Source organism: Falco rusticolus, chromosome 6 (assembly GCF_015220075.1).
Source record: "Falco rusticolus isolate bFalRus1 chromosome 6, bFalRus1.pri, whole genome shotgun sequence".
NCBI classification, from domain to species: domain Eukaryota; kingdom Metazoa; phylum Chordata; class Aves; order Falconiformes; family Falconidae; genus Falco; species Falco rusticolus.
In genome coordinates, this window is record NC_051192.1 from 28,941,735 (window position 1) to 28,968,001 (window position 26,267).

Here is a 26,267-nt window from a genome sequence, read left to right on the forward strand (position 1 = left end):
TGCTGGGAAGCGTGGTTTCCTTGCTGAGGGCGGGTGACCGCGCGCGCAGAGCCTGCTGGGAACGGAGGGGCCCGCCCCCCACCCAGTGCGGCGCGCGGCGGGGCGGCGTCCGCCATCTTGAACTGCGATCGGCTGCCGCTGCCGCGCTCCGAAGCGGAGCGGGGCTTGCTCGCTTGGAGGGCGGCGGGTGCCGTGCGTCTCCGCTTCGATGGGTAAGAGCGACAGAGCCCTGAGAGCTGGCGGGGAGGGGAGGGAGGAGGAGGGGCTGTACCCTCCTCTGGGGCGGAGTGCGGCGCGGCGCCGTGCCCCTTGCCGTAAGGCTCCCCGGCGCAGGCCGGTCTCCTGGCAGCTCGGGGGCGGCGGGCAGCAGCGGGGCGTTGCCGCACACGGCGCCTCGATCCCCACCGGGCGCCGTGGTCGGTGCTGGGACGGGGTCTTCCCGCGCTGTTCTCCGCTGCTTCCTCAGTCAGAGGGCTGCTGTCTTCCCGCTTCCCTGCGCTGCTGCCGATGGAGGCGCATTTGCCACCCCCTCTTTGAGGAACGTGGGTGAAGAGGTTCGCTCGCCACTGTGCGGCCGGGGCCGGTGGCCGCTGGCCGGGCAGCCGCCCGGCGGACTTGCGCTCTGACCCGGCCCCGCGTCCGGCTCTTGGCTGGGGCGACGCGTGCGGCAGCGTCCGGTGTCCCCCGGCGGTGCCAGCCGGGGAGGGGGCGGCGGTAGAGCGAGGCGCGGTGATTAGAGAGCCTTATGTGCGCGGGGGGTGGGGAACCCAACAAACGCAGCATTTAGTGGGATAGGTCTAGGCACAACAGGTGGGCAAGCTGCAGGATGTGGAGGGATTTAGTGTTAAAACGAGTTTAGTTTTGCAGAGCAGAAGTGCAGACTTCCTTGGATCTTCATGCACAACTCATGAAGCCTGAATAGATCAGAGGCTGCCAGTCTTTTTGCCCTTACGGTGTTTATACCAAAATCCTTGTGGGGTGAATGAAACTATAAATTCATAAGCTTTCCTTTTTGAATACGGTTTTGACGACAGCTTCCTCCCAGTTGAGCCTCTGTAACTCTTTATAGAGATGGTGACCTGACTGGGATACTTTGAGTGCACGCTTCTCTGGTTCATTGTTGGCCCTGACAGTTTTATTGGTGCAACTAAACTAGCAAGGCATGAATGATTAAGGAAGTGATGATGTGATGATGTTCTGGGACTAGTTAAGCCGGTAGTGTTATTGGAAAAATGATCTTAAATTGTACCTCAGAAGTTAAATGACAGCTGCTAGAAAATTGCTTCGGACAGTGGCACACTTAGCATCGTGGTCCAGAGATGGCAGTAGTTACTAAGTTTCCTGTGAAGCAAATGTATTTGGGTGAAACAGGCTGTTGAGTCCTCAGAGTGTATTGTTGATGTCAGCCTAAGTCTGCAAACTGTTTTCCTCTCCTAGCTTGTGTTTATTGCTCGGCAGACCTTGTTACCACTGATACAAAAATAAAATTGTCCCAGCATGAAAGTTGATAAGAGAATTATGCACAGCTCGAGCTGTAGTTGAGATGTTTTCATGTTGTGGAAGAATTCCAGACAAGTGAGAGTTTGTGTAGAGTCTTAAATCACATTTTTGACAGTTAGTTCTCAGATGAAGACTACAGTTCTAACTTTAAAAAGTATCACCATACTATTAACAATCTTTTCCAGTCAGTTTGATCATTTCAGAATTATGTTTTATCGCTTTTATTTTTTCACAACTGATATGCCTGAAATGACAGTCAGATTCTAATTGTCTAATCCATCAAAAGAGCTGTTAATTGGAATGAGTCAATAATTTTGTTAGGTATACCCTTTCCCATTTTACACTATCTGCATGCTACTGATTCTTAATTTGTTTTTCTGCATACAGTTTAGAAGGAAACACAGGATAATCTTTACAAAAAAAAAAAGAAACAATGCAGTAAGTTATTAAATGAAACAGTAATTACTGCAGATTTTCTTTTTGGATTTGTCCTTATTTTTTAACACATGTAATATTTTCTTTATAAAAGGAGGAAGCAAATTCCCTTACTTGCTGACAGAATCAAAATTTAGAATCATAAGGTTTTTTGTTTTTCAGTTTGCTCATAAGAGCCATAATTTCTTTTTGCAGTAGCTTATGACCTTTAATGAAGTATCTGATCCCTGAGATGAACTGTAGTTTAATCTGCCATTAAGAAATACCTAGCTAGGCAAATATTTTCCTCTGATTTTTATTTTAGAGATTTTTGTTGATGAACTGGGTATTGCAAGCAGCTACAGGAATATATAGCTGCTGCTGTAGATACTTCTATGATACAAGAGGTGGAAGGTTTGTCTTGCAGGGTTTAGCCTTTTGGAGTAATTTTTCTTTTTTTCAATAGACAACATGGCAAGCCCAGGTAAAGATAACTTCAGAATGAAAAGCTACAAGAATAATGCACTTAATCCCCAAGAAATGCGCAGACGAAGAGAGGAGGAAGGAATTCAGCTTCGGAAACAGAAAAGGGAAGAACAGGTAAGTATCTTGGTGAACTGTTAACTGTTAAGGGCTTGTGAAGCTAAATTCAAATATATGAAAGGACTTGAGCAGGCTACTCCTTGAGCAGGCTACTCCTGTGGAGCAGAATCCAGAGTGCCAGGTTGAATATCTGTTTTCTGTGCAATGTTGGGGAACACCAGGCACCTCTTGATTAGGATCATAAAAGCAAAAAGTGAACAGAAGCCCCCTTGAGTCACAAAGGCACTCAGAGGAGAGACCTGCGTCTTAAGTTTAATCCTCAGACTAGGTTTAGACATGTAAGACTGGGCTGAAAGGATACCCATATTTCCAGTAAGAATTAGAAACATTGCATTCTCTTCCAGAGCTTGGGCCAAAGTTGTCTGTTAGAGGGGAGAGGATTACTTTCATCTGTGAAGCCATATTTCCTCTTGCCCAAGAGCTTTTTCTACGATTTATTAAAGTGGCTACCAACTTCTGATCCCTGAACCGTTATATGTAACATTTGCCGTTGTCGTTACTGAATTTTTACTGATCAGAGTATACAGAGCATTGTGTAATTTAATGGTTTATGGTAGTTCCTTTTCCCAAAATGTTTAATAGTTTCTTGCCAGGAAGGTAAGGAATGTAGTTTATTTTTCCTGCTTGGTCTAAAGTGGCTGAATTTGTCTCCCACAACCTAGAGAGTGTCCCAGACACTGATCTACAGCCTTCTCTGAGGTGGGAATGCTTACCCTTCTCCTGGGAAAGTGGTGCTACTGCATGGAAAAAGAATGTAAATTAGTTGGGCCAGAGAGGTAAGAGTAAGTAGTACAATACTGGAGCATTTACCTCTGAATGGTAACTGCATTGCAGTTCCTGCTGAAAATTCTATGTGCTTTGTAGTAAATACTCCCTAGGTAAATTACGAAAATAATGAGTGTTTCCTTTCCCATGCTTACTGTTGTACCAATGAGAATACTGTTATATTCTCCTCGATCCCAATTTGTTGGACTGGTGGTTTTCAGCTCTTCTTGAATTGGAGAGAACAAGTTTATGCAGGGAGATGAGACTGCTTTTGCTCCAGAAGAAATTGAAACTGGTATATAGGCCATGATGCTAAACAATAAGAGTTTATACGTTCCAACCAAGAGCTTCTCTGTCCTTTTTGAGTGCTAGAAAGAATGGTCTTCCAAAAGAGGAATGTTGTTTCTTTTTCCTTGGTGGGTTTAAATGGAATTAAACCTTGTTTATGTCCAGTATTCTGCAGTTGTTTTGTGTCCCGGATTGTGCCCAATCCAGAAGTGCAAGGGAGAGAATACCTTGTTTTAGGTTCCTGTTTGAAATATAGGTGGATGTGAACATGGAGTTGCCTCTGCAGGTGTGGGCATATACAATCACAGAAATCTAGGTGTCTGTAGACACCTACAGGACAAATCCTTCAGGATTTAATAAGAGGTTTCATTATTATGCTTACAGGTGAAATCTTAGTCCATGGACTGAGATTCTAACATTAATTTCTAGAGATACCAATAAAATATTTTTAGAATTATTAATTACGGTAGTTGTAAGTGTAGTACTGGATTAAAAATGAAAATTTAGATTTGGTTTCTAGAAGAAAACAGCCTAATATGAATGTTTTGCTTGAATGCCAGAAAATGAAGAGGTGCTCATTAAACATAGCTTATTAAATATTACAGTGCAGATATGTATTTTAAGCATAGGCAGTACGTGCAGTCAATTGTAAATCAATTTTTGGACATGGGGAATATTTAATGTTACATAATTCAAAAAGTTCACCTTGAAGCTACGCTATTTTTTTCTCCAGCTGTATTAAAATAATGTTTCTGTTTTAATCTTTCTGCAACTGTACATGAAATATAGGTGCTGTTCAGTTGTCATGCAAAGAAAGTACATAGACCCTCTCTTGAAGGGAGGAATATTGTGTGCTGAAACATAAACTGTGTTGATGATTTTAGCCTATAAACTAAACCAGGAGAAAGTAGTTTGTAGAATACTATTTCCTCCTTCAAAGTAAATGCTAACTAATCATGAGGGTAAGAGGCTAAAAGTAAAAAGATCTGTGTCTTATTTTTCTTACATGTGCAAAAATGTATGGTTCTTTGCTATTTAAAAAAAACCACTTCATTTTTTAAGTGTCTCTCTGAAGTATTGCAGTGCAGTTATAAGATATGGACATAGTATTGTTTTTCTCCTTTATGTTCTTTAAACTTACATATAGAATTCCATTTACATGGATGAGTAGGAAGGTGAGTATTTGAAATACTTTGACTAGTATTGGTGAAAGCATTTCTTGAAGTGTTTGTCATAGGTACCCACTCTATGATAAGTTCTAATGTCTCCCAAAAATTTCTTCTTTGTTTAGCTGTTTAAACGCCGAAACGTTTCTCTCCCAGGAAATGAAGAATCTATGGTAGAAAGTCCAATTCAGGATCCTGATGTCAGCTCTACTGTACCTATTCCAGAGGTAATTACTTTAGAGTGTGGTTAGAATATTATCTGTTAATGTGCATAGTACTAGATATAAGAAATCCTCCTTTCATTTTTAGGAAGAAGTTATTACAGTAGATATGGTACAGATGATTTTCTCAGATGATCCCGATCAGCAGCTCACAGCAACTCAGAAATTCAGAAAATTGTTATCTAAAGGTACATAACCATTGCCTGATTATTTTTTTTTCATTCCTTCTGTGTTGTTATTATGAATTTTAGTCATAGAGGCAGTTAACCATTAGTTCTGTTTTACTTTAAAGTAGAGCTTGCTGAAATTTCTCTTTGTAGAGAAACTGTGCCAAATCTCTTCCAACCTAATGACTAAATACAGAAAGCTTCATTATTCTAATGTTAAGTCTTTTGGACAAAGTAACAAAAGCAAGGCTATTTTGATTGCAGTGTCCAGGGCTGTAACTAACTGCACACTAACATTACTTATCATACTTGTTGCAGTGATTCAATTCTGATTCTCATCCTGTAATTGAGGGGAGAAAAATTAAATGGCTGCCAAAGAACAGTTGTAACTTGGTTTTGTTGAGACTGTAAGGCATGCAGTCTTAAATTAATGCTAGTATTTTTATAGTATGATAGGTAAAGGTATGCTTGATCATTTAAAATAGTATCTAATCCTAATTCTCTTCCACTGCCCTGAGCTACTAACCAAGGGAACAATGTTTTGTGATGTGTTACTAACATGCCCATGGATAGTAGTATGTGTTACTATTATTACACATAATATGGTGTTTACTAAGTCGTTGCACTTCACAGAGATGATCCTGCAGTCTTCTAAAGTCAAAAGTTTAGCTCCTTCATTTGAGATTAAAATAACTGAATGCTAAAAATTGTGTTGACCAGAGAACCATATTAATGTTTTGTGTCATACTGAAAAAGTAATTTAATTGGTCTTTTTTGTTAGACCTACACACATATGTTTGTTTTTATTCCGTAGAGCCTAATCCACCTATAGATGAAGTCATACAAAAACCAGGAGTAGTACAGAGATTTGTGAAATTTCTAGAGAGGAATGAGAATTACACTCTGCAAGTGAGTTTGGCTGGTACTCGTTGGGGGTTTGGGGTGGGATTAGAAACCTCCCCAAAAGAGCTTTGGAAAATGAGTGGGGGTTTTTTTTTTTTGGTTTTGTTGTGTTTTTTTTAATAACCAAATTTAATTATTTTTAATCACCTAAGCTGTATATTTTAGTTTTCGAGTATGTCAGTGATTGCTGCTGAAATTGTGACTTGAATCTTGTGAATTTCATAGTAGTCTTTAGGGTCCTGTATTCAGCTGGTCAAATACTTAGGTCTTGAAAGCAGAATGTGCTCAAGAGGGTTTCCAGGGTGGTATATTAAGATTATTGGCACTGATGTGTGAGCAAAATCTGTTCTATTTGTTTTAAGTATACTTTTCAGTTGAAGTCTTGGAAAGTAAAAAAATTCGTGTGGCAAGCTAAAACCTAAAAATAATTTAGATACAGAAGGGTCTTATTAAATAGAGATTTTGTCAATGCCAATTATTTTATTGTATAGAAAGTACAATAATATAAATAATTGCATTTCAGTGGAAAGGAAAAGAAGTGGTAAAAGCAACCTCTGCAACTCTCATTTCAAACTGCTTTTCATGAATTTAATTTTTACTGTTGAGTGGTTTAACACAGTCTCTGTGCTCCTCAACAGTTTGAAGCAGCTTGGGCTTTGACAAACATAGCATCGGGAACGTTTCTACACACCAAAGTTGTAATTGAAACTGGAGCTGTTCCAATTTTTATTAAGTTGCTTAGTTCAGAACATGAAGACGTACAGGAACAGGTAACTTTTCTTGGGGTGTTTTATAACTACTAAAAATTAATTATTAATTTCTGAATGTTTTGGAGGGGCAGGGAGGTGGGGTGGCTAGAGAGGCTTTGAGCCCCATTTGTGTATAAGCCAATTGATCTGACTTCAGGAAGATAAAAATTTACCTTTTACCTTCAGGGTATTCCTCCCCCCCGATTGTTTCAGGTGTCTTCGAACCTGTTTCTTATTTCCTGTTACTGAGCAATTTCAAGAAAGCACCCTATTTCCATTGTGGCATTTACAGGTGGACAGGGTCTAAAACACCATAATAGAAGTAATACAGTAGAAGACAATATGGATTTTTTTTTCCCCCCGAAGTTAACTTGCAGTTTTATTTCCTTTATCCTTCTGCTCTTCCATCTTACTGTGTTACAGTCTTCATTAAAATTTTCCTAAACTTCAGGTTTTTTGGTTTGGTTTTGAGAGGTTTTTTTTTTTTTAAGAGAGGGGATTTTTTTTGTTTGTTTTTTGAATGATAAACAAAAAAGATGTTTAAGAGAGGCTGTGATTTACTGGCTTTTATTTAGCATGTTTCGAAGTTTGTACAGTGAAAGTTCATGATTTTACTTTTTTATTCCTTATACATTGTTTGCAACTTTGAGCCAGTTCTATTTAGTCTATTACACATAGTGAGCAAACATAAATGTTGAAAAGTGTGTGTGTCTTTTTTTTTTTTAATTGTAAACCACACGAATAAACATACTTTCATAATAAAAAGTTTTTCTTTCCTTGAAAATCTGGTGTTCAAGCGTAGGTAATTGACTTTGAGTGCAGTATAGAAATCAGTAGTCTTCTGAAATTTTATATTTGGAATGATAACGCTTTTTTTATTCTGGAATATTTGCTGTAAAAATGTATAGATGATCTGTAAAAGTTGATTTGCAAGCATGTATAAATTCACTTGGATGCTTTGCTTTTTAAGGCAGTGTGGGCTCTTGGTAACATTGCTGGTGATAATGCAGAATGCAGAGACTTTGTTTTAAACTGTGGAATATTACCACCCCTCTTGGAGTAAGTATTGTAAATTAATACTATAATTGTAGTGCACAGGTATATATAGCTAAACTTCAACCTAAAATTTACTTGAAAAGAATATAAGATTTTTTGCTAAATTGATGATGTTTCTAGTTTTTGTATTACGTTGCTATGAATCTAACATCTTGGAGTACCTAAGCATCATGTATGTCTTTAATTAGTCCATGACTGGCATCTTTCCAATGTTTGCAAAAGGGGAGAGGTGTTATTTTACAGGTATGAAATTTCTGTGTTGTGCAGAACTCTAGTGTTGTCAGAGTTCTGGATATAGAGGGTGGAAGAGATTACGTATTTCACACTTGAATTTGTGTGATTCCAACTTGCTGGGCAATAGGCTGGTTTCTTCACCTTTGTCCAGTAACTCCAGGCTCTGGTCTTGCTACCTATCCATTTGCTTGTTGAGATGAGCTGGAAGAGTAGTTGTTACATGAGTTGTGTTCCACCAGAAGATTTCACTTTACTAGGAATATCATTCCGGCATTTACTATATGCTTAAAATGGCAGATAAGGTAGTTTCATCGCAGAAAAAAATAAGAAAAATTCTTCAATTTATTATTGCTTAAAATAGTAAAATGCTTTAAATAATTTGTAAAATAGATTTAAAATAAGAAGAGGAGAGTGTGATTACTTTCCTCAGGGATTTAAAGAATTAACAGGTTTAGATGTTTTGGTATGTATCTGAAAGTGAACCTGATTTCTCAGGTGTTGAATCTTTTGCATTCTATTCAGAAAACCAGTAAAATGTTAACTTTTTTAGATGGTCTTTTAAGTTCTAACTTTTTATGCAATATTTTTATTAATTGCATTCTCTGAATGAAAGCATCAGTATTAATTCAAGGGAGGGTTGCATCTCCTAGCCCCCTCTGAAGAGCCTCAAAAAAGATTGGTTGAATGATCTTTTCACATGAGCAATGGTTTATTTTATATGCGTATGCTCGATTTGGGAATGAGATGCCCGTGCAAAATCATCCATTCGGATTCAGTTCATTCTAAGAAAAATTTGCTGCATGTAAGCTATGAAGAGAAATAAACTGAAATTAGTGCCAAATAATATGGTTTCTTTTCCTGATTTGAGGTACTCTTGGTAATAATAGACATAAAAAGACTTGGCTTTTCAATAAGAAATGATTGGGTTTATTATTGTTGTCTCTCTGGCAGACTGTTAACAAATTCAAATCGTCTTACAACAACTAGAAATGCAGTCTGGGCTCTCTCAAATCTCTGTAGAGGAAAGAACCCGCCTCCAGACTTCAGTAAGGTATAATAAAGTATTCATTTTCTGCAATCAGAAAGCTGAAGATGATTTACGTTTGTAATATGTTATAACACACAGAATCCTTGAATCTGGAGATAGACTCAATTTTATCTTTTTAATGTAACCACACAGTCCTTGTAATCTTGTCCATCTGTTGCATCTGCAAAACATCATCTACTTTGACACCTATCAGCAATAAAATTAAATTACTTAAAAACTTGAAATTGTAGTTAGATGCAAATAGTCATTCACTAGTATGAAATAACAGAAATAATGCATTCAGCACTAAATTCCTTGGGGCTGTATTTTCTCTAGATCTGTTTTGGAGCATGTGAGTTCTGATTGAAGTTTTTTTAAAATTTTACTTGTTTATTATGCTTATGAGTGCATGCTGCAGGAACAAAATTTTGAGTTTTCTGTTCCATCAGATGCAGTTAAATCAGACTATGGTGACAGAGGTGATCTGCTTGTATGCCTTCCCTTCCTCCTCTCTCCAGTATGTGGTTGCAAAGACAGGAAGACTGTAGTGGCTAGTAGGAATATTAGCTCCTTACTTCCAATATGAAATGAATTTCTGATAAGGTTAATGACATTAAAAAATTAAAAGAACTGAACATTGGATGTTCTGGTAGAAGAGGCTGAGGTTAAGTGATGATTACAGATAATTTGGAGAGGATGTACATGTCTTGAAAATTACCTCATGAGGTGTTAATTACTGTCATTGCTACTTAATAATTCTTGGAGAGATATTAATGAAAAGATACTGATGATAAAGATGATAATGAAAATATATTAATGAAATATATTAATTTCTGATGTCAATTAATTGATCACCTCAGTTGCTTTGCTTAAGTTACATCCTTCTGTCCTTCAGTAGTGTTTTGTTCTGGCAGTAAAAAACCCAAGGTTTCTTCCTGCTTAAGCACTTCAGTGGAAAAGAACGCTCTGTAGACGGCTACTAGTCCTTTGCTCTTTGCCCTTTACAGTAGCACCAGTTGGACACATAAGGGAGGCTGAACTGCATAACTGATGTAAGATAAAGAATTAGGTTCTACAAAGAATATGAAATTCCCAAGCTGTACAGCTGAAACCTGTCAGGTTCCAGGTGGTGTTAAGGTGGTCAAGTTGGCTCTGTTTGGAACTTGTATGAGATTAAGACTAGGCACTACAGTTGCACTGAGAACTGAAGTCAGACATTGCTTGTTTTGGTTCAGTTAACACTGAATCCTCTGTGAATTACTCTTGAGTTTCTTTGTGGTAAAGCAGTTGTAAATTGGTTATTAACAAATCACCTCCAGTACTCCTACAAGGACAGCAATATAAAAAAATGTTATTACTTTGAAATTCTGTTCCCCACGTGATTAAAAAAAAAAATCACTAATTCCTGATCCTGTGGTTACCTGTAAAAGCAAATGTTTTTTGATTAGGCTGAACAATATATTGTCTCTAAATAAATAGGCTATGAATCAGGATTTATCCAATTTTCCAGCTTGAATTGCTAGTTTAATCAGAAAGTGTTCCACCTAGGTCCTGATTCGTTAATGAGGTCATGTGCTTTGACAGTAAGTAGTTTCACACCTTCATGCCTTTGCAGAATGTTCTCTGAAACTTGAAAAATACAAAATACCTAATTTTATGCAATATTTTTTTCTTAACCTAGGTTGCTCCTTGCTTAAATGTTTTATCAAGACTGTTGTTTAGCAGTGACCCGGATGTATTAGCAGATGCTTGCTGGGCCCTCTCTTACCTTTCAGATGGTCCCAATGATAAAATTCAAGCTGTTATTGATTCTGGAGTATGTCGAAGATTAGTAGAGCTGCTTATGTAAGTCTGGTTGTCACCAAATAAATGTCTTACTGTATTGTTAATGAATTCAAATGGAGTTGTTTCTTCTCACCTGAAGTGTGAATGTATTTTGCGAGAAGTGATAAACGTGAATTCTGTCTGGAACTTTAAGTTGCTTGCTAGGTTGCTTGGCTCCTGAAATTTTTCTTGAGATTGACAGTGAAAAAAAGTTTTCTCCAAAGTATTCCTTTATAGTCTTTAAAACTGAGTGTAGGATTTATATACATGGAGGAATAGAAGGTGAAGACTGAAAACAAAGCTTGACTTGCAAATTAATTCCTCAACTACTTTTTTTTTTTTTTTTCTCACTGTTGTATTTTGTTTTCTTACCTTTCTAGGAGATGTGGTCGCAATACAGACAGTTCTTGGACTCACAGAGTCCAGAGGCAGGCTTGTGCCACTTTTGAACTGTTCCAGTATATTTGGTTTATGGTTCGTTATTTTCCTAGAAAAGGAGACTAAATCCCTGTGTTCACATGGAGACTGCAGAGTAGGTCAGGAATAGTAGTTCCCAGCTCTGACAGCTCAGCACAGTTTGCTCTTAAAGCTCATTTTTATAGCTGTCAGAGGGTGAGGGTGCTTTTTCTCCTGTAGAAGCTTTAGGATGACTGAGTAATTTCCTACTCCCACAGCTCAGACAGTTGTATATGGGAGTGTGGGCTTCATGTACTGGTTTCTAGGGTTATTGACTTGGAAAAGGGAAAAGTTGACTTACAAAGATGGGCTAAGTTTTAGTATACAGCTAATAATGCCCCTTTTGTTTCTGTAGCTGTTGAATGATGCAGGTTCCAGTATTGTATTCAATAATACTTGAGCTGGGTGAAATTAATCTGCTGGACAGATAGGTTGCTTTAAGTTGAGTTGTTCCATAGAGATGCCCTTTCCTTGAATCTGCAGTTCAGTTGTGGGCTTGCAGTTGGTGAATTTGGCTAAATAGGGGGAAAGTGTAAGAAGTGATTACATGTGTTCTATCACTATAAATTTAGCACCTGAAGTAAACCATTGTTCACTGAAAATGCAAAATTATACTTTTAACACTGGGTAATATAAAGTGATTTAATATTTGTCTCCAGGCACAATGATTACAAGGTGGTATCCCCTGCCTTAAGAGCAGTTGGCAATATTGTTACCGGAGACGATATCCAAACACAGGTAAGATAGATGATTTAAGAAAAATGGTCTGGCAGGACAGAATTTTGTAAAAGTAGTGACAAAAAACCTGTCTAGTACAGGTATCTGTGTACGTCAGTGAAAGAGGCTCTGTACAAATCTATATTGTTAATTTGACAGTTTAGGCTGCTAGTTTAAACATTAAATTACTGCATGAATAAACTTTTTTTTACAATACTGTATATAGTGGATTGTTTCATTCCTATATGCCGCTTTGGCTGTTGCTTCCCTATTGTTTTTTTTTCTCCTTAGTTGAGATTCAATTATTTATTATTGTTCCCTTTTTAAAGTCTTCAAATGCAGTCAAATTTTTCACTTGTAAGCAACAGTTATACTTGATTTGTCCATGAATTTGTGTTTGATACTCTTACTGATGCAGTTTGTTCTAAAAATTCGTTTTTCAATTTTGGGCAGTGGAGTTGAGTTTGATGCATTGCAGAAAATACTAAGATAGGTCCTGCTTTAAAGAAAATGGTCTCCCAAAGGCTGACAGAACTAGTGTAAAGGGAAAACAAGGAAATAAGTTAATCACAGAATTTTTAGTTGTGAGCTCTAGGAGAGGATTTTGCTAAGGAATTATATAGAAAACATCTATCTTTTAAAAAACAAATGAATTAATAACTATACAAATTAAATTTGCAGTTCTCCGTTATTCTTAGTTACTCATATTCTAGGTTTAAGCAGCCTTATTTAGTCTTGTGGTTGTCAGTCTTCTAGTCTGAACTTAATTGAGGGCAGATTCTTTCAAGTTGTTGGATTGTCTATTCACACACTACAACGTTGAACACTTTAGCTTTGCAAAATGTTATCTATGATACTCTGTATAATATAAATGTGTTGCAAAAACTTCTTTTGAAGTCATCTGTAAAAGTGTTTTAAAATATATATATATATGCTGCACAAGCCTATATATATATCTTATGTATATTGTACAACTCAGTTTTCAATTCTCAAATTATTTTAGGTGATTCTAAACTGCTCTGCGTTACCCTGTCTCTTGCACTTGCTTAGTAGTCCCAAGGAATCTATTCGAAAAGAAGCGTGCTGGACTGTTTCTAATATTACTGCAGGAAACAGAGCTCAGATACAGGTAAAGCCAGTATATTGGTTACTTGGTTGATTTTATTCTCATTTTACTAGTTCACTTTATTTTCCTTCACAAGGAGAAATATGTAAATACTACACTGACTCTATATTACTTGTTTTAGGTAAAATTATAGACAGTTAGGACTAATTTAAATGTTTTCTTCTGAATTGTGGAAAATTATTATAAATTCATAAAATAATACTTAAAAATAGCTGTCATGATTTGTACTAGAGAAACTGGTTAAATTTTCCCAGAGGGATTTGGTTGATGCTTGTAAAACAAGTAAAGGATACTTCTCTTGGATCTGATATCAGTAGTTGTAATTTTTCCCTGTGGGAGCATCATCTACTGGCGCATTCCCTTTAATTTTGTTCTGCATTGTAATGTACATGGTAAAGTAATAAGCAACTTTTCCTTTTTTTTAAAGTTGAAACAAAAAATTTGCATAAATTAGCCCAGTAAAAAGTGGACAATTCTACTGTTTGGAAACGTTGAACATGTCGCTTGGGTAAAAAGCCTGCATAATGTCATCAATACTGAGTCGTATTCTCGTGGAAACTACTAAAACCTGACTATTGCTCCAGGTGTCTGGAGTTAACTGAAAAAAGGTTCTGGTCAATAAAAATGAGAATTCTGAATCAGAGTACATATTTTAAATTACATCAAGAAGTTCCATGTTAATCTCTGACTGAGGAGAAAAAAAAAAAAAAAATCACCCTGAAACATATGTAATGTAGTCTTAGTCTTTCTATGGAGACTGTAAACCTGAATAAAATGGACAAAGTGAAATTTTGTTATGAGGTTTGATCTGAGTTCAGAAATCAGATATAGTGCTCACGTCATGGTTTTTAAATGGACCTATCCAGTAAGCAGTGTTCTGTCCACCAGAGACAGAGAAATCAAAAAAGATGATACTCTGATAGCTGTTGCAGTGCAGTGTTGGAATGGTTCTGAATTTCAGTTCAGTGTTTCTAGTTTGTGTGGTGCCTTCTAACAAAGCATTGTTTGCTTTGATATCAACTGGCATCCCTGACGTATGTAGCAAAGGGTATTAATGTACTTTGCATGTAATAAATCTTTATCATTAAATGTTACAATTTAATCTCTTAGGCTGTTATAGATGCCAATATTTTTCCAATATTGATTGAAATTCTTCAAAAAGCTGAATTTCGCACCAGAAAAGAAGCAGCATGGGCCATAACTAATGCAACATCAGGAGGAACCCCTGAACAGATCAGGTAAATTTATATATGTTACTATTTTCTCTGCCTAAGCACCTTCTCTAAGGCATTTTTATTTCTGCATTTGAATCTTGACAAACATAGCAACCAAATCCTAAACACAACTGTAATTCCTTGAAACTCTGTCTGTACAGGGACTAAACATGTAGAAACTCAAAAAAATGAGTAAAATATATGCAGTAGACTTGATAATAAATTGACCAATACGGCTTTGTTTCAGTGGTGTTACACCTACAGCTTTCACAGGGTTATCTTCCAGAGTTGATGGTATGTGCTCAAACATGATTGAAACAGTTGATGAGCAGTTTCAGTGTTGGAGAATGGAAAACTTTGGGAGTTGTTTAGAATGTGTGTGCAAGGGGATTGTATCTTTGTGGAGAGACTTCAGGAACTTCAGTGGTTTCTTTGTGTATTTTAAACTCCCTATTATTTTTTAAAAAATTTTAAAGAGGATATCTAGCAAGTTGAGTTTGATTAAAATTTCAGTCAGCAGCTATTTACCTGCTGCAAAGATTGGACTTGAATGACTAGAATATGATGCTCTACAGTATCTCTGAGTATCATCAGCATAGCAATCAGTTTGAATCAGTAGTTGATAAATGGATTTATAAATGACGGTGTATTATTTGGAAGCCAGAACTGAAAGTGATGTGATAACCCTTCCAGTGCATTTGGGAGATCTGTTGCAGTAAGTGCATGCTTATTTATTTCAAATGTAAACGTTTCTGGTTTCCTTATAACCACTGAGTGTTATCAGAGGTAAGGAAAGTTTGTTGGGTTTTTTTGCCATTATTTTGCTTGTTTGCATAATGTAACATCTTAAAATTTAGCATATATTAAGTGAATTTTAATTCAGGGTCTTCAAGTAGGAAATGTGTGTGTAATACCATAAAACACAAAATACAGATCTGTTACCTGCGTCATGAAGTTCTAGCCCTTTTAACGTTCTAAAGGTACTACTGTGTAACTGCAAGATAATTTAAAACCACTAAATAAATGATATTTAAGCAACCTTTTGATGCAGGCACACATTACTGTCTTCATTTTACTTATACACTAGAAACAAGAACACAGGTTCTGACTTGGAAAAGTTCATACACAATTTTGTGTAGAATTGGAAAAAGGAATAGGTTACTGAGAATCCCAGTATTTTTTTACATTTACAATTATGTCCTTTTTATAGTAGGTAATGCTACTATCTTAATGGACTGCTGTTGTGGACTACATTAGTACAAAGCAGTGTCCGGTGTTCTTATCTGTCTCGTGTTTATTCAGTATTTTTGTTACTACAAAATGTCAAATGTTTGAGAAAAGAACTTACAGCTAAAACTATTTTTCTTACATTCCATTACACCCATCTGAAGATCCTAAGTGAAAAGGTGTTGAAAAGACTACAAATTCCACACAGCAGTTAGGAATATGCACATTAAATTTTCTCATTAGGATGAATTAGAGTATTTATTCAGTTTCAGACTAAGCTTATCTTAGTGTTGTTGCATGGTTTAGATTGTTGGTTTTTTTGTTTCAGCCAGTTTTTTAAGCAAAATTAAAGACTGATAGTGATAAACTGGTGTGTCACTGCAAATGTGCTGGCTTATCAGTCCTTTTCCACGCCCCCCCCCCCCCCCTTTTTTTTTTTCTGCTGTTATAAAGGTATTTGGTAGCACTAGGTTGTACCAAGCCTCTTTGTGACCTCCTGACTGTGATGGATTCAAAAATAGTACAGGTGGCTTTAAATGGACTCGAAAATATTCTGCGTCTTGGAGAACAAGAGTCTAAGCAAAACGGAATGGGCATTAATCCTTATTGTGCCCTTATAGAGGAAGCATATGGTAAGAAATTACTTCTTGTAAAACTACATACCTGAACTTCCCTATTTCAGGCTGTAAAAACAAAACCATTGTGAACCATTTTGAAATTTGTAGGTAAGTTTTATATAAGTAGGTAAGTTTAATATAAGAATGACTTCAAGCATAAGTGAACATTAAAGCGTTGTCAAGTAAGTAATGTAACATGGTGGAAAAGGTTAAATGCAGAAAACCTGTGGATGTGTGTCTGTGGTCAGTTCATGGAGTGTCTGTCTAGAGAAACATTTTCAGAAATACTTAACATACAGATATCCTAGTCTGTTGGAGCAATGATTTGCATTAAGTTTATCAGACACTCCTAAATACATTTTTATTACTTTAATACATAGTCCTGTCTGGTGCAGTGTCATTACCAATAGGGATGAGAGATCAGAGTTTGTTTTACTTATTCCCAAAATTGGATCACTTTTTAGCGTAGTTAATATCGGTATTAGCAGAATCGGCTTCACCTCACAAAAATCAAATAAGTTTTACTGAATTTGTGGGAGTATTTTGTTCTGTTTTTCCTTTCATTAATCAAAATTAAACCCCATTTTAAAGGCATAGTATCAAAACTAAATTGACTGGGATTTCATGACTAGATGATTTTGGTTTAACAATGTTAAAACTGGTGTATAATGAAACTAGCATTATTTCTGGAAGGTTGTCTTTGTAGCTCTGAGAAAACAAAATTGGTAGACATTGGTGTTTCAGAAATTGCTAATAACAATTCTAGTTGACCACATATCTGATTAGACGATACTAACTTCTCTGTAAAGTAGCCTTTAAATCTGAATTCCATGTTACAGTTTTATTTATAAAATCAAGTGCATACTTGGAGAACTTACTTTGCAGTCGTAACGTGTAAGAGGAGTAAGTACTGACTACTTCAATGGAACTTACTCTATTCCAGATTTTGAGTCTGTTTATAATTTCAACTATTGAATGTCGAGGTTCTGTTCTTTCCTTTACCAGTTAAGCATAGACTGTTGAAGTGGTAGAGTGTAAGTTCAAGTAGGGGAAACAGCTAATTATATCACCCTCGTTGCTTTGGCCTCTGTAGTCACCAGAAGGGTTTGTATGACCTCTTCCTAATCCAATTTAAGTAAAAACTGAATTGTCTTTAAAAGAGTTTTGAATCGGCCTAACTGACCGCCAAGCACTTAATCCTGCCAGCAGAACAGAGGTTATGTCCTCTAGCTTTCAAATGATAAGGCTTTGGCAAGATACATTAAATTTGAAAAAAGATACCAGACTGTGCCCAGTGACGACTCGATAATAGGGGATAGAATTTAGAGTTGGGGAAGACTCAAAGAGTAAAAGAAAAGAAATGAGGATATTGTAAATCACTATAGCAAACAGTTCTATGCTAATTCTTTACAGATTCAATTTCTTTGTAGGGATGGTGTATTTCTTTGTAGATGCTGCAGCCTCTTCCTTCTCCTTAGTTTAAATGGTAATTTTTTTAGCATAGTGTTAAAATTCATTTGGATGACAGAAAATGCTGCAGAAAATGAAGACTAGAAATACATGAGTTAGGAAATAAAGAGTCAATGATACCAAGTTAATTGAGATGATTTGGAATTGCATTTTTTTATTTAAGAATTTCCATTATGCTGTGAGCTATACTATAAGCTGTTTCTTTTGAATTCCTCATTCATTTAAGCAACTGGATTTTGAAAATGTTTTGTTTTGAATGTAGGACTTGATAAAATTGAATTTCTTCAGAGACATGAAAACCAAGAGATCTACCAAAAGGCTTTTGAACTCATAGAACATTACTTTGGTGTTGAAGAAGAGGACTCCAGTATTGCACCTCAGGTGGATGAAAGTCAGCAGCAGTTTGTGTTTCAACAGCAGGAGGCTCCAATGGAGGGGTTTCAGCTGTAAACTACTGAAGTGAAGACAATTACAAAAAGTAAAGGCTTGTAGGGTTTGGGGTTGGGTTTTTGGGTTTTTGTTCCCAGAGGTCTTTTCTTTATGGCCAAAGTTAGAGGAAAAGTTGAGTATGTTTTGCAGAAATAGATGAAGAAGCAGCTCATGCACTTTTATATATTGTGTTAGATACAACCGTTCTTTGTTTTGTATTTGTGTTTTTCATTATCTCTTATGTACAGAAACAACTGTGAGTAACCCTGTCTACAGTAAAGCATTAAATGTGATTTAACAAGAAGTGTTAAGCTAAGTCTTCATAGGATTTTAGGTAGTGGTTCTGAATTTTTCATGTAGTCTCAAACTGCATATCAGCAATACAGTTATGACAGTTGCATTTTGGCAGTAGGCTTGACTTGCCCAGTCTCTATCAAATCTACCTCTTGTATTGAAGCAAAAACATTGCTTCAGAACTAAGGCATGAAATAAAGATGAGCTTGTAAGAAGCTGAATTGGAATGTGAAAAATATTTATTTAAATTGTGAAACTTTATGCATTACTTACTTTACAACACACTGTTGGAATTTATTTATAAAATGTATTTAAAGACCTAATAGATATACATATATAATGCTAATTACCTAATATAATATTGAATATATGAAAAAGCTTTTTCTGGATTTTGTGGGAAGAGGATTATTTCAGAGGTTTTCAAATTGGAATCAGAGAGCTTGCTGGTCATTTGATGTTGGCTCTTGTAATTAAAGCTGCTAAACGGTATTAAAAGTCAGCCACAAATACAGTACTTTGCAGTGGAAGCAGTTGCTGTAGTTACCACAGGAATGCTGTGACTATGAATGGCAGAGATGATGATTTGCACAGATCCCAAAGCAGATGGTTTACAGCTGTCTCCTGTCAAAATGTGGTAACGCCACTTCAGTTTGAGAAACATGGCAATGTTTGCCTTTCTAGTACAGTAGCTTCTTAAAAGTTAAGACATTAGGTGTTATTTTTTTGACCAAATATGCTATTGTCACTTGAATTATTCTTTTAAGTTAACCAACTCTTTTCTTTTGGTAAGACAGTAAAAATACTGCAGTGAAGAATGAATAGTGAATCACTCCTTTGTAGTTGAAGGAGAAGTTTGTTGTACTGTAAATATCATTAAGTATGTGGGACACCAAAACTAACTAGAATTCATTGTCATCTAAATATTTAGGCTCTACAATATACAGTGTTTGCTGTTAAACACTAAAAGAAATAGAATTGTGATATTTACTTTAACACTTTTGAATACAGAAAAATGTATGCTCTGCTTCAACTTGCATATAAGTAGTGTTTCTGGTGTATTGGTAGTATATCTCATTTGGAGAAATGAATACTTTGGGTTAACTCTGAAGTATGATTATTTTTTAATACCTGTAATTAATGTATTAACATCAGACTCCTGGGTTAAGTGGAATCCTTGACATACGACTGCATTTCATGCTTCATAAAAAGCTGCAATTTAAACTTCAAATTACTTATCCCATGGCACTGTGCTTGTCACTAAACAATATTTTAATGCACTGAAAAATACAGGTTAAAGGTGGTATCATTTACAGTACCATTTGATATTTAAAATTTTTTTACATGCAAGTTAAGATTCTAAGATGTTTCACTTCGATGTTACAGCAATATATACTATTGTAATTGAATGTGGGACTTAGAAGTGGATTTTCTAAGACTAATGGTCAGATTTGGCTAAGATGTACCTGGGAGGGAAGAAACCTCTTTTTGAAGTCTTTTTAGTGGAAGATAGAAGCGTAAGCAGTGTACATAGGAGTGCTGTTACTATATGAACTCCAAATAGTGAGATATTTTAGTAAATGACACTTTAAACCTAGATTTGTACAGCATACAACAGTTTTGAATAGTGTGATAATACTGAGTACAGCTGCCAAATTTTCATATAATTTTAGATGATTGTATTTGTGCCCTTTTTACTCTCATAGTTTTAGGTTTTCATATTATGCTGCCCTTCCCTCTTTCCTGGCCCCCCTCCCCCTTTCCCCCCTTTCATCTGTTCAAAGTACAGGGTAACAATCATGAAAAACTACCAGGATTACTAGTAAACGCTGAATTTCAGTGTTCTTCTAATGTAAGAAAATTATTCAGGTAACAGGGTATTCCATTGTTTCTAACAATCTTGTTTTGATAACATAACCAGCTGTGCCTGCTTTTTGTTTGGAGAACCCTGTAAAAACTGCATTTATAAGCCTCTCAATTTAAACCAAATCTGAACTATAAACATCTTGATTAAAAGGACTTGAAAATGAAGAAAAGAGGGGACACCAAGTGTATTTGCTTTGAAAGAATGTCTTCAATTGTGTGGCTATATTATTCTATATGTGTGAAAGGTTAGTGACTGCACTTTACGCATTTAGATAAACTATTTCATGCCTCTGATACATTTAATCGTAATGGTTTAAAAGGGAACTAAAATTGATGGACTTTGGCTAATGAAAATCATTATTTAAACTCAACATCTGGTTTACCCTAAAATTGTTAAAAAAAAATCACTGAAATTTCTTCTTTAAAGGAATGAGTGTGCAGCATGGCCTCTCCTATTTTATCACTGGGTTTACACCACACTTTGCTAAAAGCACATAAATGAGCAATATAAAACCAGAGATGACGACTCAGGGTCAGCTCTGTGGTGTCATTTGCAGGTAGAGGCATGAATATGATGATGTTGCCTAAACAGATGAAACCAATCTGTGGAGGAAAAAAAACCCCAACTAATTGCGAGAAGGAAATATTTAAGTTTGGTATTTTATATGGAATCTGAAGTGCCCCATCAATTACAAAGTCTGTTTAAAAATACAGGGGTTTGGTTTCAGTTAAAAGGGTACCATTTGTTCTGCTTAAATGTGAATTCTAACTAGCTAATCTATGCAACTATGCAGAGTATAAATAAGACTGATTTTTTTTTTTAGTTCCCTACTCGATACACTGAATCATATCTGATTTTTTCATCGTTGCACTTTTATCTGAGGACTGGTTCATACAGCTTTTTAATTTTCTAGTATTTGCTTTAAACGCTGTTGCTAGCAGCAATCAGACAATAGTAATAATGTTGGCACAGAAATAAGTTAGCTATAGAACAGGTTTGCAACTGGAAAATATTTGTCGGGTCTGTCTTTAAAAAAAAATAAAAAATAGAAAAGATGCACTATTGTCTTTCCTCCACAGTTAGTTCTCAGTTGGTGTAAATTTCTCAAATTGTACAACTGAGGTATTTTGTAATAGGTCTGCCAATTGATATGTGAAGTTTAACTGTGACTTCAAAGAGTTCACTGAAATCTGGAATGGGAAATTTCAGTTACTTATGGCACAATATCTTCATATAATGTGTGGAAACTAAATTACCTGTATTAATTTCAGATAGTAATAGTGCATCTTTAAATCTAGGCCAAAGGCCTATTACTGTAACAGAACACATATGAATAGTATGCAATATTACGGAATGTTAAGTCTCAAAATACCATACAGAAACCAATAAAACCTATTTTACAGATGTTTATTGTATTTATTTACTGGTTTCATAAGTGTGGCTTCCTAAATGAGAAAACGCAAATGCCATTTTGAATACAGCACTGAGGCAAATGAATTCAAAGTGGCTGATTTGTGCACCGTAGGACTGCACTGTCACCAGAGAACTCTGGCCTTAAACGTTTTGTAAATAACTAACCAAACATACCTGATGTTCTTGGGTAACTACCTCATCTCCTTGGAAATTAGTTGCTGCTTTTAATTAAATGCAAAACACTCTTAACTCATTTTAATTATATGCAACCAGTATATCAAATATCTCTCTCATAGACTGCCCACTTCTTTTTGTGATCCTATAACTACCCTTATTGGCTCCGGTATGTATAATACTATGCTTGTCCATTTATTGGTGAGATTCATGAATCGCTCGCGGTTAATTTTGCTCTTAACAAGGACATTCGGCATTTTGTATGAAGTTACTTTGTCTTCGACTCTGCTGCTAGTGCAGCCTCCTCCCGCCACTTGGCCTTCTTTGCTAAGTTCCAGCTCGTTAAGGACTCATGACGTGCAGCGGCCTGCAGAAGTAAAACACCTACTTAATGAGCAGCGTGGCAAAAGTAACGATGCACCTCAGGGAAAGCTACCTGGTGTTGGGAACAGCTGGGGTGACAGGCACATCAGTTAGCTGGCACTAGGGTAGGTCTAAGTTGCTGCTGGTCAGGTTTGGCTACTTTTTGCGGCTTTCCATCATTTTTAAGCATGCCCCCTGATGAATAGCTGGCACTACTCACCTTTTTAGCTGAGGCGATCACTGCAAAACAAGCAACAATTGAGAGTCCGATCATGATGTAACAAGCTTTAACTCGAGCTTTGTTTCTTGCCCTGTCTAGCATCTCTGGCCTGCAATGAAAGTTATTGAATTGAATCGTTACAAAACTGTGAGGTACCTCTTTGTCAAAGCATTGTAGACATAACATCATAATTGAAAAATTAAAAATAGAATTGGCTTCTAAAACAAGCGTCTTCAGCTTGCTATGACTGGTTATGTACCACCCAAGAACTTTGTATTTCCTGACCCTAATCCATTTGCAGTGGAAAAGCAACATCCAATGGATTGAAGCTGATTATTTTTTTTAAGGTGAACAAAATACAGTAATTGCTCATGCAGTAAATATTAGCATTTAAATACTTGGGGTAAATACACCAGAAATCATACCTTAAGCTTTATTTAAATTGTGAAAATTAAGGGGGGGGGTGTTACCTATTTAAACAGATGGAGAAGTGTATGTGTTGTCAACCAGATGTGATGAAAGTGAGTTCTTTTTATTCAAAATTAAGTTTTGAAATCAATTACTGTCATATCTAACCTGCTTAGATGGTGCCTTGTGTAATGTAGGCTAGGGACTTCGTATATATTTGGATAGGTGATTACAACAGTTTGTACTGCTGTGAGTTCAAACTTTCAGTTCTCTGGAAAAGCAACAGCTTTATTTAAAGTGGGCAGCTCATGTTGGCTTTCTTACTATTACAGGAACACACACCTAAACTGGAACAATCTATGCGATTTTTTTCTGCTGGTCATCCAATGCAAAAGCAATGAAAACTTCTGCCCTGCGGTTGGCAGTAGCTGCTGCGAGAGAGGCGTTGTACAGCCCAGCAAGGCGCGTTGGTACAGCTCCCTTTCCTGCCCTCCCGTGTTCTGAGCAGGCTGCACACCCGACAACCAGCTGTACAGGGAATCTCTGTATCACTAAAACAGTCTCAAAACTTCCAGCTAGGTCTTTTTCTGAGTCAGATGTTATACTTGGGAGTACAGTTTTAAAGATGTTCATTGTAATGGTGGCTGTGCACTATTTTCCTTTCATACGTCACACGGGAATGCTTTATATGGATAAAGATACATATTCCTAAGATACATAATATACATCATATAGAATTATGGGGGTTTATATATTATGTAAAAAGGATAGTTGCAGAAAGAATTGATTTTATGTGGGGAGTAAAGATCTTGTAACAATCTTTCCTCCAAAAAACCTTTAGCTTTACTTTGAAGAGGATGTGCAGTGGGATGGGGCAGAGCTGGAGTTCATACTGGAAGTTCTGCCTGTGCAACCTGTTCCAAGGCTGAGGGCCGCAGTGCTTCTCTCTAAGGCTTAACGCAACAGAAGAGGGCAAGCCGTACGAATGGCTATGCCACATCTACCCCCCTCCCTGCCAAGACACGCACAAGCACGTGTGTGTGCCATGTTCCTGGCCGATGGCTGACGCTGGCTGCCGTTCTAAGTAACTGCTTTTGTTTTGTACAAAGGTAAAAATAATCTTTAGAACAAACCACACATCAGACTAGCACATAAAATCATTAATCCACTAATCCATTTGTAGCAACAAAAGCAAAACCGTAAGTGTTATTAGTCTGCTTTATTAACCTAATTATATTTCACAGTGCACTAATTGAAAATCTGCTTCAGAAGAGTTTCACTTTCTCCCTGCTTTCTGCCTCTGCTTTAAGGAAAACAGACCTGATTATGTTCTTCCCTAATTGCACATTAGGGCCTTTGCTACTCAACCCTTAAGCAAGACTCTGGGTAAACCTCTGCTGAAGTCAGTAACAGCTGTTCTAAAACAAACCACCCACCCACCCACCCACCCACAACAACCCAACCTCGAATAAAGATTGCAGATTTTGACTGCCTTCAGCAGCTGGATTGTGTTCACAGTTAATATCTTGCATTATTATTTTTTTAAATAAAGCAATGACAGTGTTCAGCTTCAATGCCTCACAATTAACTTCTAGTAACATAACAATTATAATTACCATATATGAACTTGCATTTTAAGAAGACTTCGCTCACCCAGAAAGCACAAAGTGGTGACACTGACTTGCCAGGCCAGTTACCACACAGAAATGAGCGATTTCTGTGTGTGTATGGACTGGCAAATGTGTGTGTCTTTATAAACACTTCCTGACGACTCCAATAGCTTTTAGAGCTTCTGAGACCTGCCTGAACCTTTCTGTAGCGGAAAATGGTCAGGCAGCACAAGAGAGGCTGAACCGTTTAGAAAGTCACTGTCTGGCTCAGCAAACACCAGTGGAACCATCAGGAACCAACAGCAACAGGCAGAGGATGTACCTGTTGCTTGACACGGCTCTGCACGCTGCTTATGCTCAACATACCACCCAAGGCAGGGACATACTGCGATGATAAAAAAGTGTCCTGGAGAGACATGCTGGCTAACATCCTAAGAAAAAGGCAGCAGCTGGTATTAGAGGAGTTTCATGTACTCAGTGACTGACTCCCCTGGGGTATGCTAACTTTCAGGGAGTCAGAGAACCACAGAATTGGCACGGTTTGGGTGGGACGGGACCTTCAAAGGTCACCTCATCCAGTGCGTTAACAAGAATGAGAGGCTCTGTCAAGTACTCCATTTTCCTTGGTGGGGAACGTTTCTCATAATCTCTCTTTTTTTCCTCAGATTCTCTAATAAATCATAATTTACCGCCTGTAGTCATTCAGTGACAGCTCCCTTAGAACTGTTTATGGGAGCTATAAACAGAAAATATTATTTAACTATAACATCCTTTTCTCTGATCGCACATTAGGAATAAGCAAAATAAACAAGCAAGTACATAAATGTAACGGAGGCTATCTGCTCAAATGGATCCAGCTCTTAACCCCAGGCTCTGGGGACTCCAGTAAGGAACATTTTTTCATCTTAACCTCTAACCAGGACAGGAAATTCTTTTGCCCTCTAATTTGTTTCCAAGTTTTCAGCGTTGAAAAACCGACTGGTTCAACCTCTGTGGAAAAGCTTTAGATGAGGGTCACGGCACTGCTTCCCCTTCAGCTCCAGTTCCCCTCGGACAGAGCAGCGCACTTACGGGATCCGCAGCGGAATCTCTTCTTCTGTCTTGAACCGGCCAGTCCAGAGGAGGATTTTTTTGTCAAACTTCGACGGTTTGTAACTTGCAACCACCTTGTGAGCCTGCTCAGCTTAAAGTGAGGATAAAACCACTTCGTCAAACCACGCACTGAGAAGGAAAGATGTGCGCTAAACCCCCCTGCCCGGCCTGGTCCTGGGAAGAGGGACTCGGGGATTAAACTTCCCGGCCCCCGGCACGCCGTTACCCCCGCGCGGTCTCCTGAACACCCCGTACGCAACGAGCGGCTCTGCGGGCGCGGTTCGGCCGCCCCGCCGGTGCGGGTGCGGTACCCAGCCCAGCAGCGCAGCGCCGCCGCGACCCCGAGCCGCCCGCCCGTCCGCCGCTCGCCCCGGCCAGCCCCAGGGCGCTGCCGGCGCGGTGGAGCCGCCCCCCCCGGCCCCCAGCCCCGCTCCCCGGCGCGGCGGGCAGCGCCCCTTACCACGGGGGATGCTCGGGCTCCGGGCGGGCTCCCCGCCGGCGGCGGCTCCCCGCGGCGCGGGCAGGCGGAGCGGCGCGGCGGGCAGCAGCCGCCCCGGGCGGAGGCGTACCGGCAGCATTCCGGGAGCGGCTGGAGCCTCTGCGGCGGCGGGAGCGGGCCCGGCCCGGCCTAGCCCGGCCCGGCCCGCCCCCGCCGC

At 38.0% G+C, this 26,267-nt stretch overlaps 2 protein-coding genes across 4 annotated transcripts; one reads left to right on the forward strand and one right to left on the reverse strand.

The window, feature by feature from the left end:
• The first annotated feature begins 56 nt into the window (after window positions 1-56).
• KPNA5 (karyopherin subunit alpha 5) lies at window positions 57-21,735 on the forward strand. Of its 3 annotated transcripts, XM_037390926.1 has the most exons (15): window positions 2,403-2,514; window positions 3,180-3,293; window positions 4,718-4,745; window positions 4,862-4,963; window positions 5,046-5,145; window positions 5,939-6,033; window positions 6,666-6,797; window positions 7,747-7,835; window positions 9,018-9,117; window positions 10,775-10,938; window positions 12,033-12,111; window positions 13,094-13,219; window positions 14,327-14,454; window positions 16,111-16,289; window positions 18,007-21,735. In XM_037390926.1, exons 2-15 carry the CDS (start codon window positions 3,223-3,225, stop codon window positions 18,192-18,194), a joined length of 1,581 nt encoding a protein of 526 aa, XP_037246823.1. In that variant the 5' UTR covers window positions 2,403-2,514; window positions 3,180-3,222; the 3' UTR covers window positions 18,195-21,735. The 3 variants fall into 3 exon arrangements, with proteins under 3 accessions (XP_037246822.1, XP_037246823.1, XP_037246824.1); XM_037390925.1 differs by lacking the exons at window positions 3,180-3,293; window positions 4,718-4,745 and adding an exon at window positions 57-212 and having other exon boundaries at window positions 2,381-2,514; window positions 18,007-18,194; XM_037390927.1 differs by lacking the exon at window positions 4,718-4,745.
• FAM162B (family with sequence similarity 162 member B) lies at window positions 21,142-26,221 on the reverse strand. The gene is made up of 4 exons (XM_037390930.1): window positions 26,072-26,221; window positions 25,591-25,702; window positions 22,502-22,610; window positions 21,142-22,285 (listed from the first exon to the last, which is right to left on the reverse strand). Exons 1-4 carry the CDS (start codon window positions 26,187-26,189, stop codon window positions 22,187-22,189), a joined length of 438 nt encoding a protein of 145 aa, XP_037246827.1. The 5' UTR covers window positions 26,190-26,221; the 3' UTR covers window positions 21,142-22,186.
• Window positions 26,222-26,267: the final 46 nt, after the last annotated feature.

Excerpts from the sequence above, each read along its gene's own strand:
- KPNA5 (XM_037390925.1), top strand. Across the intron at positions 2,515-4,861 it reads AACAGAAAAGGGAAGAACAG|CTGTTTAAACGCCGAAACGT; the intron begins GTAAGTATCTTG and ends TTCTTTGTTTAG. Across the intron at positions 10,939-12,032 it reads AGATTAGTAGAGCTGCTTAT|GCACAATGATTACAAGGTGG; the intron begins GTAAGTCTGGTT and ends ATTTGTCTCCAG.
- FAM162B (XM_037390930.1), bottom strand. The coding sequence starts at position 26,189 with ATGCTGCCGGTACGCCTCCGCCCGGGGCGGCTGCTGCCCGCCGCGCCG. Across the intron at positions 25,703-26,071 it reads GAGCCCGAGCATCCCCCGTG|CTGAGCAGGCTCACAAGGTG; the intron begins GTAAGGGGCGCT and ends CCTCACTTTAAG. Across the intron at positions 22,286-22,501 it reads TGATCGCCTCAGCTAAAAAG|GCCGCTGCACGTCATGAGTC; the intron begins GTGAGTAGTGCC and ends TTACTTCTGCAG.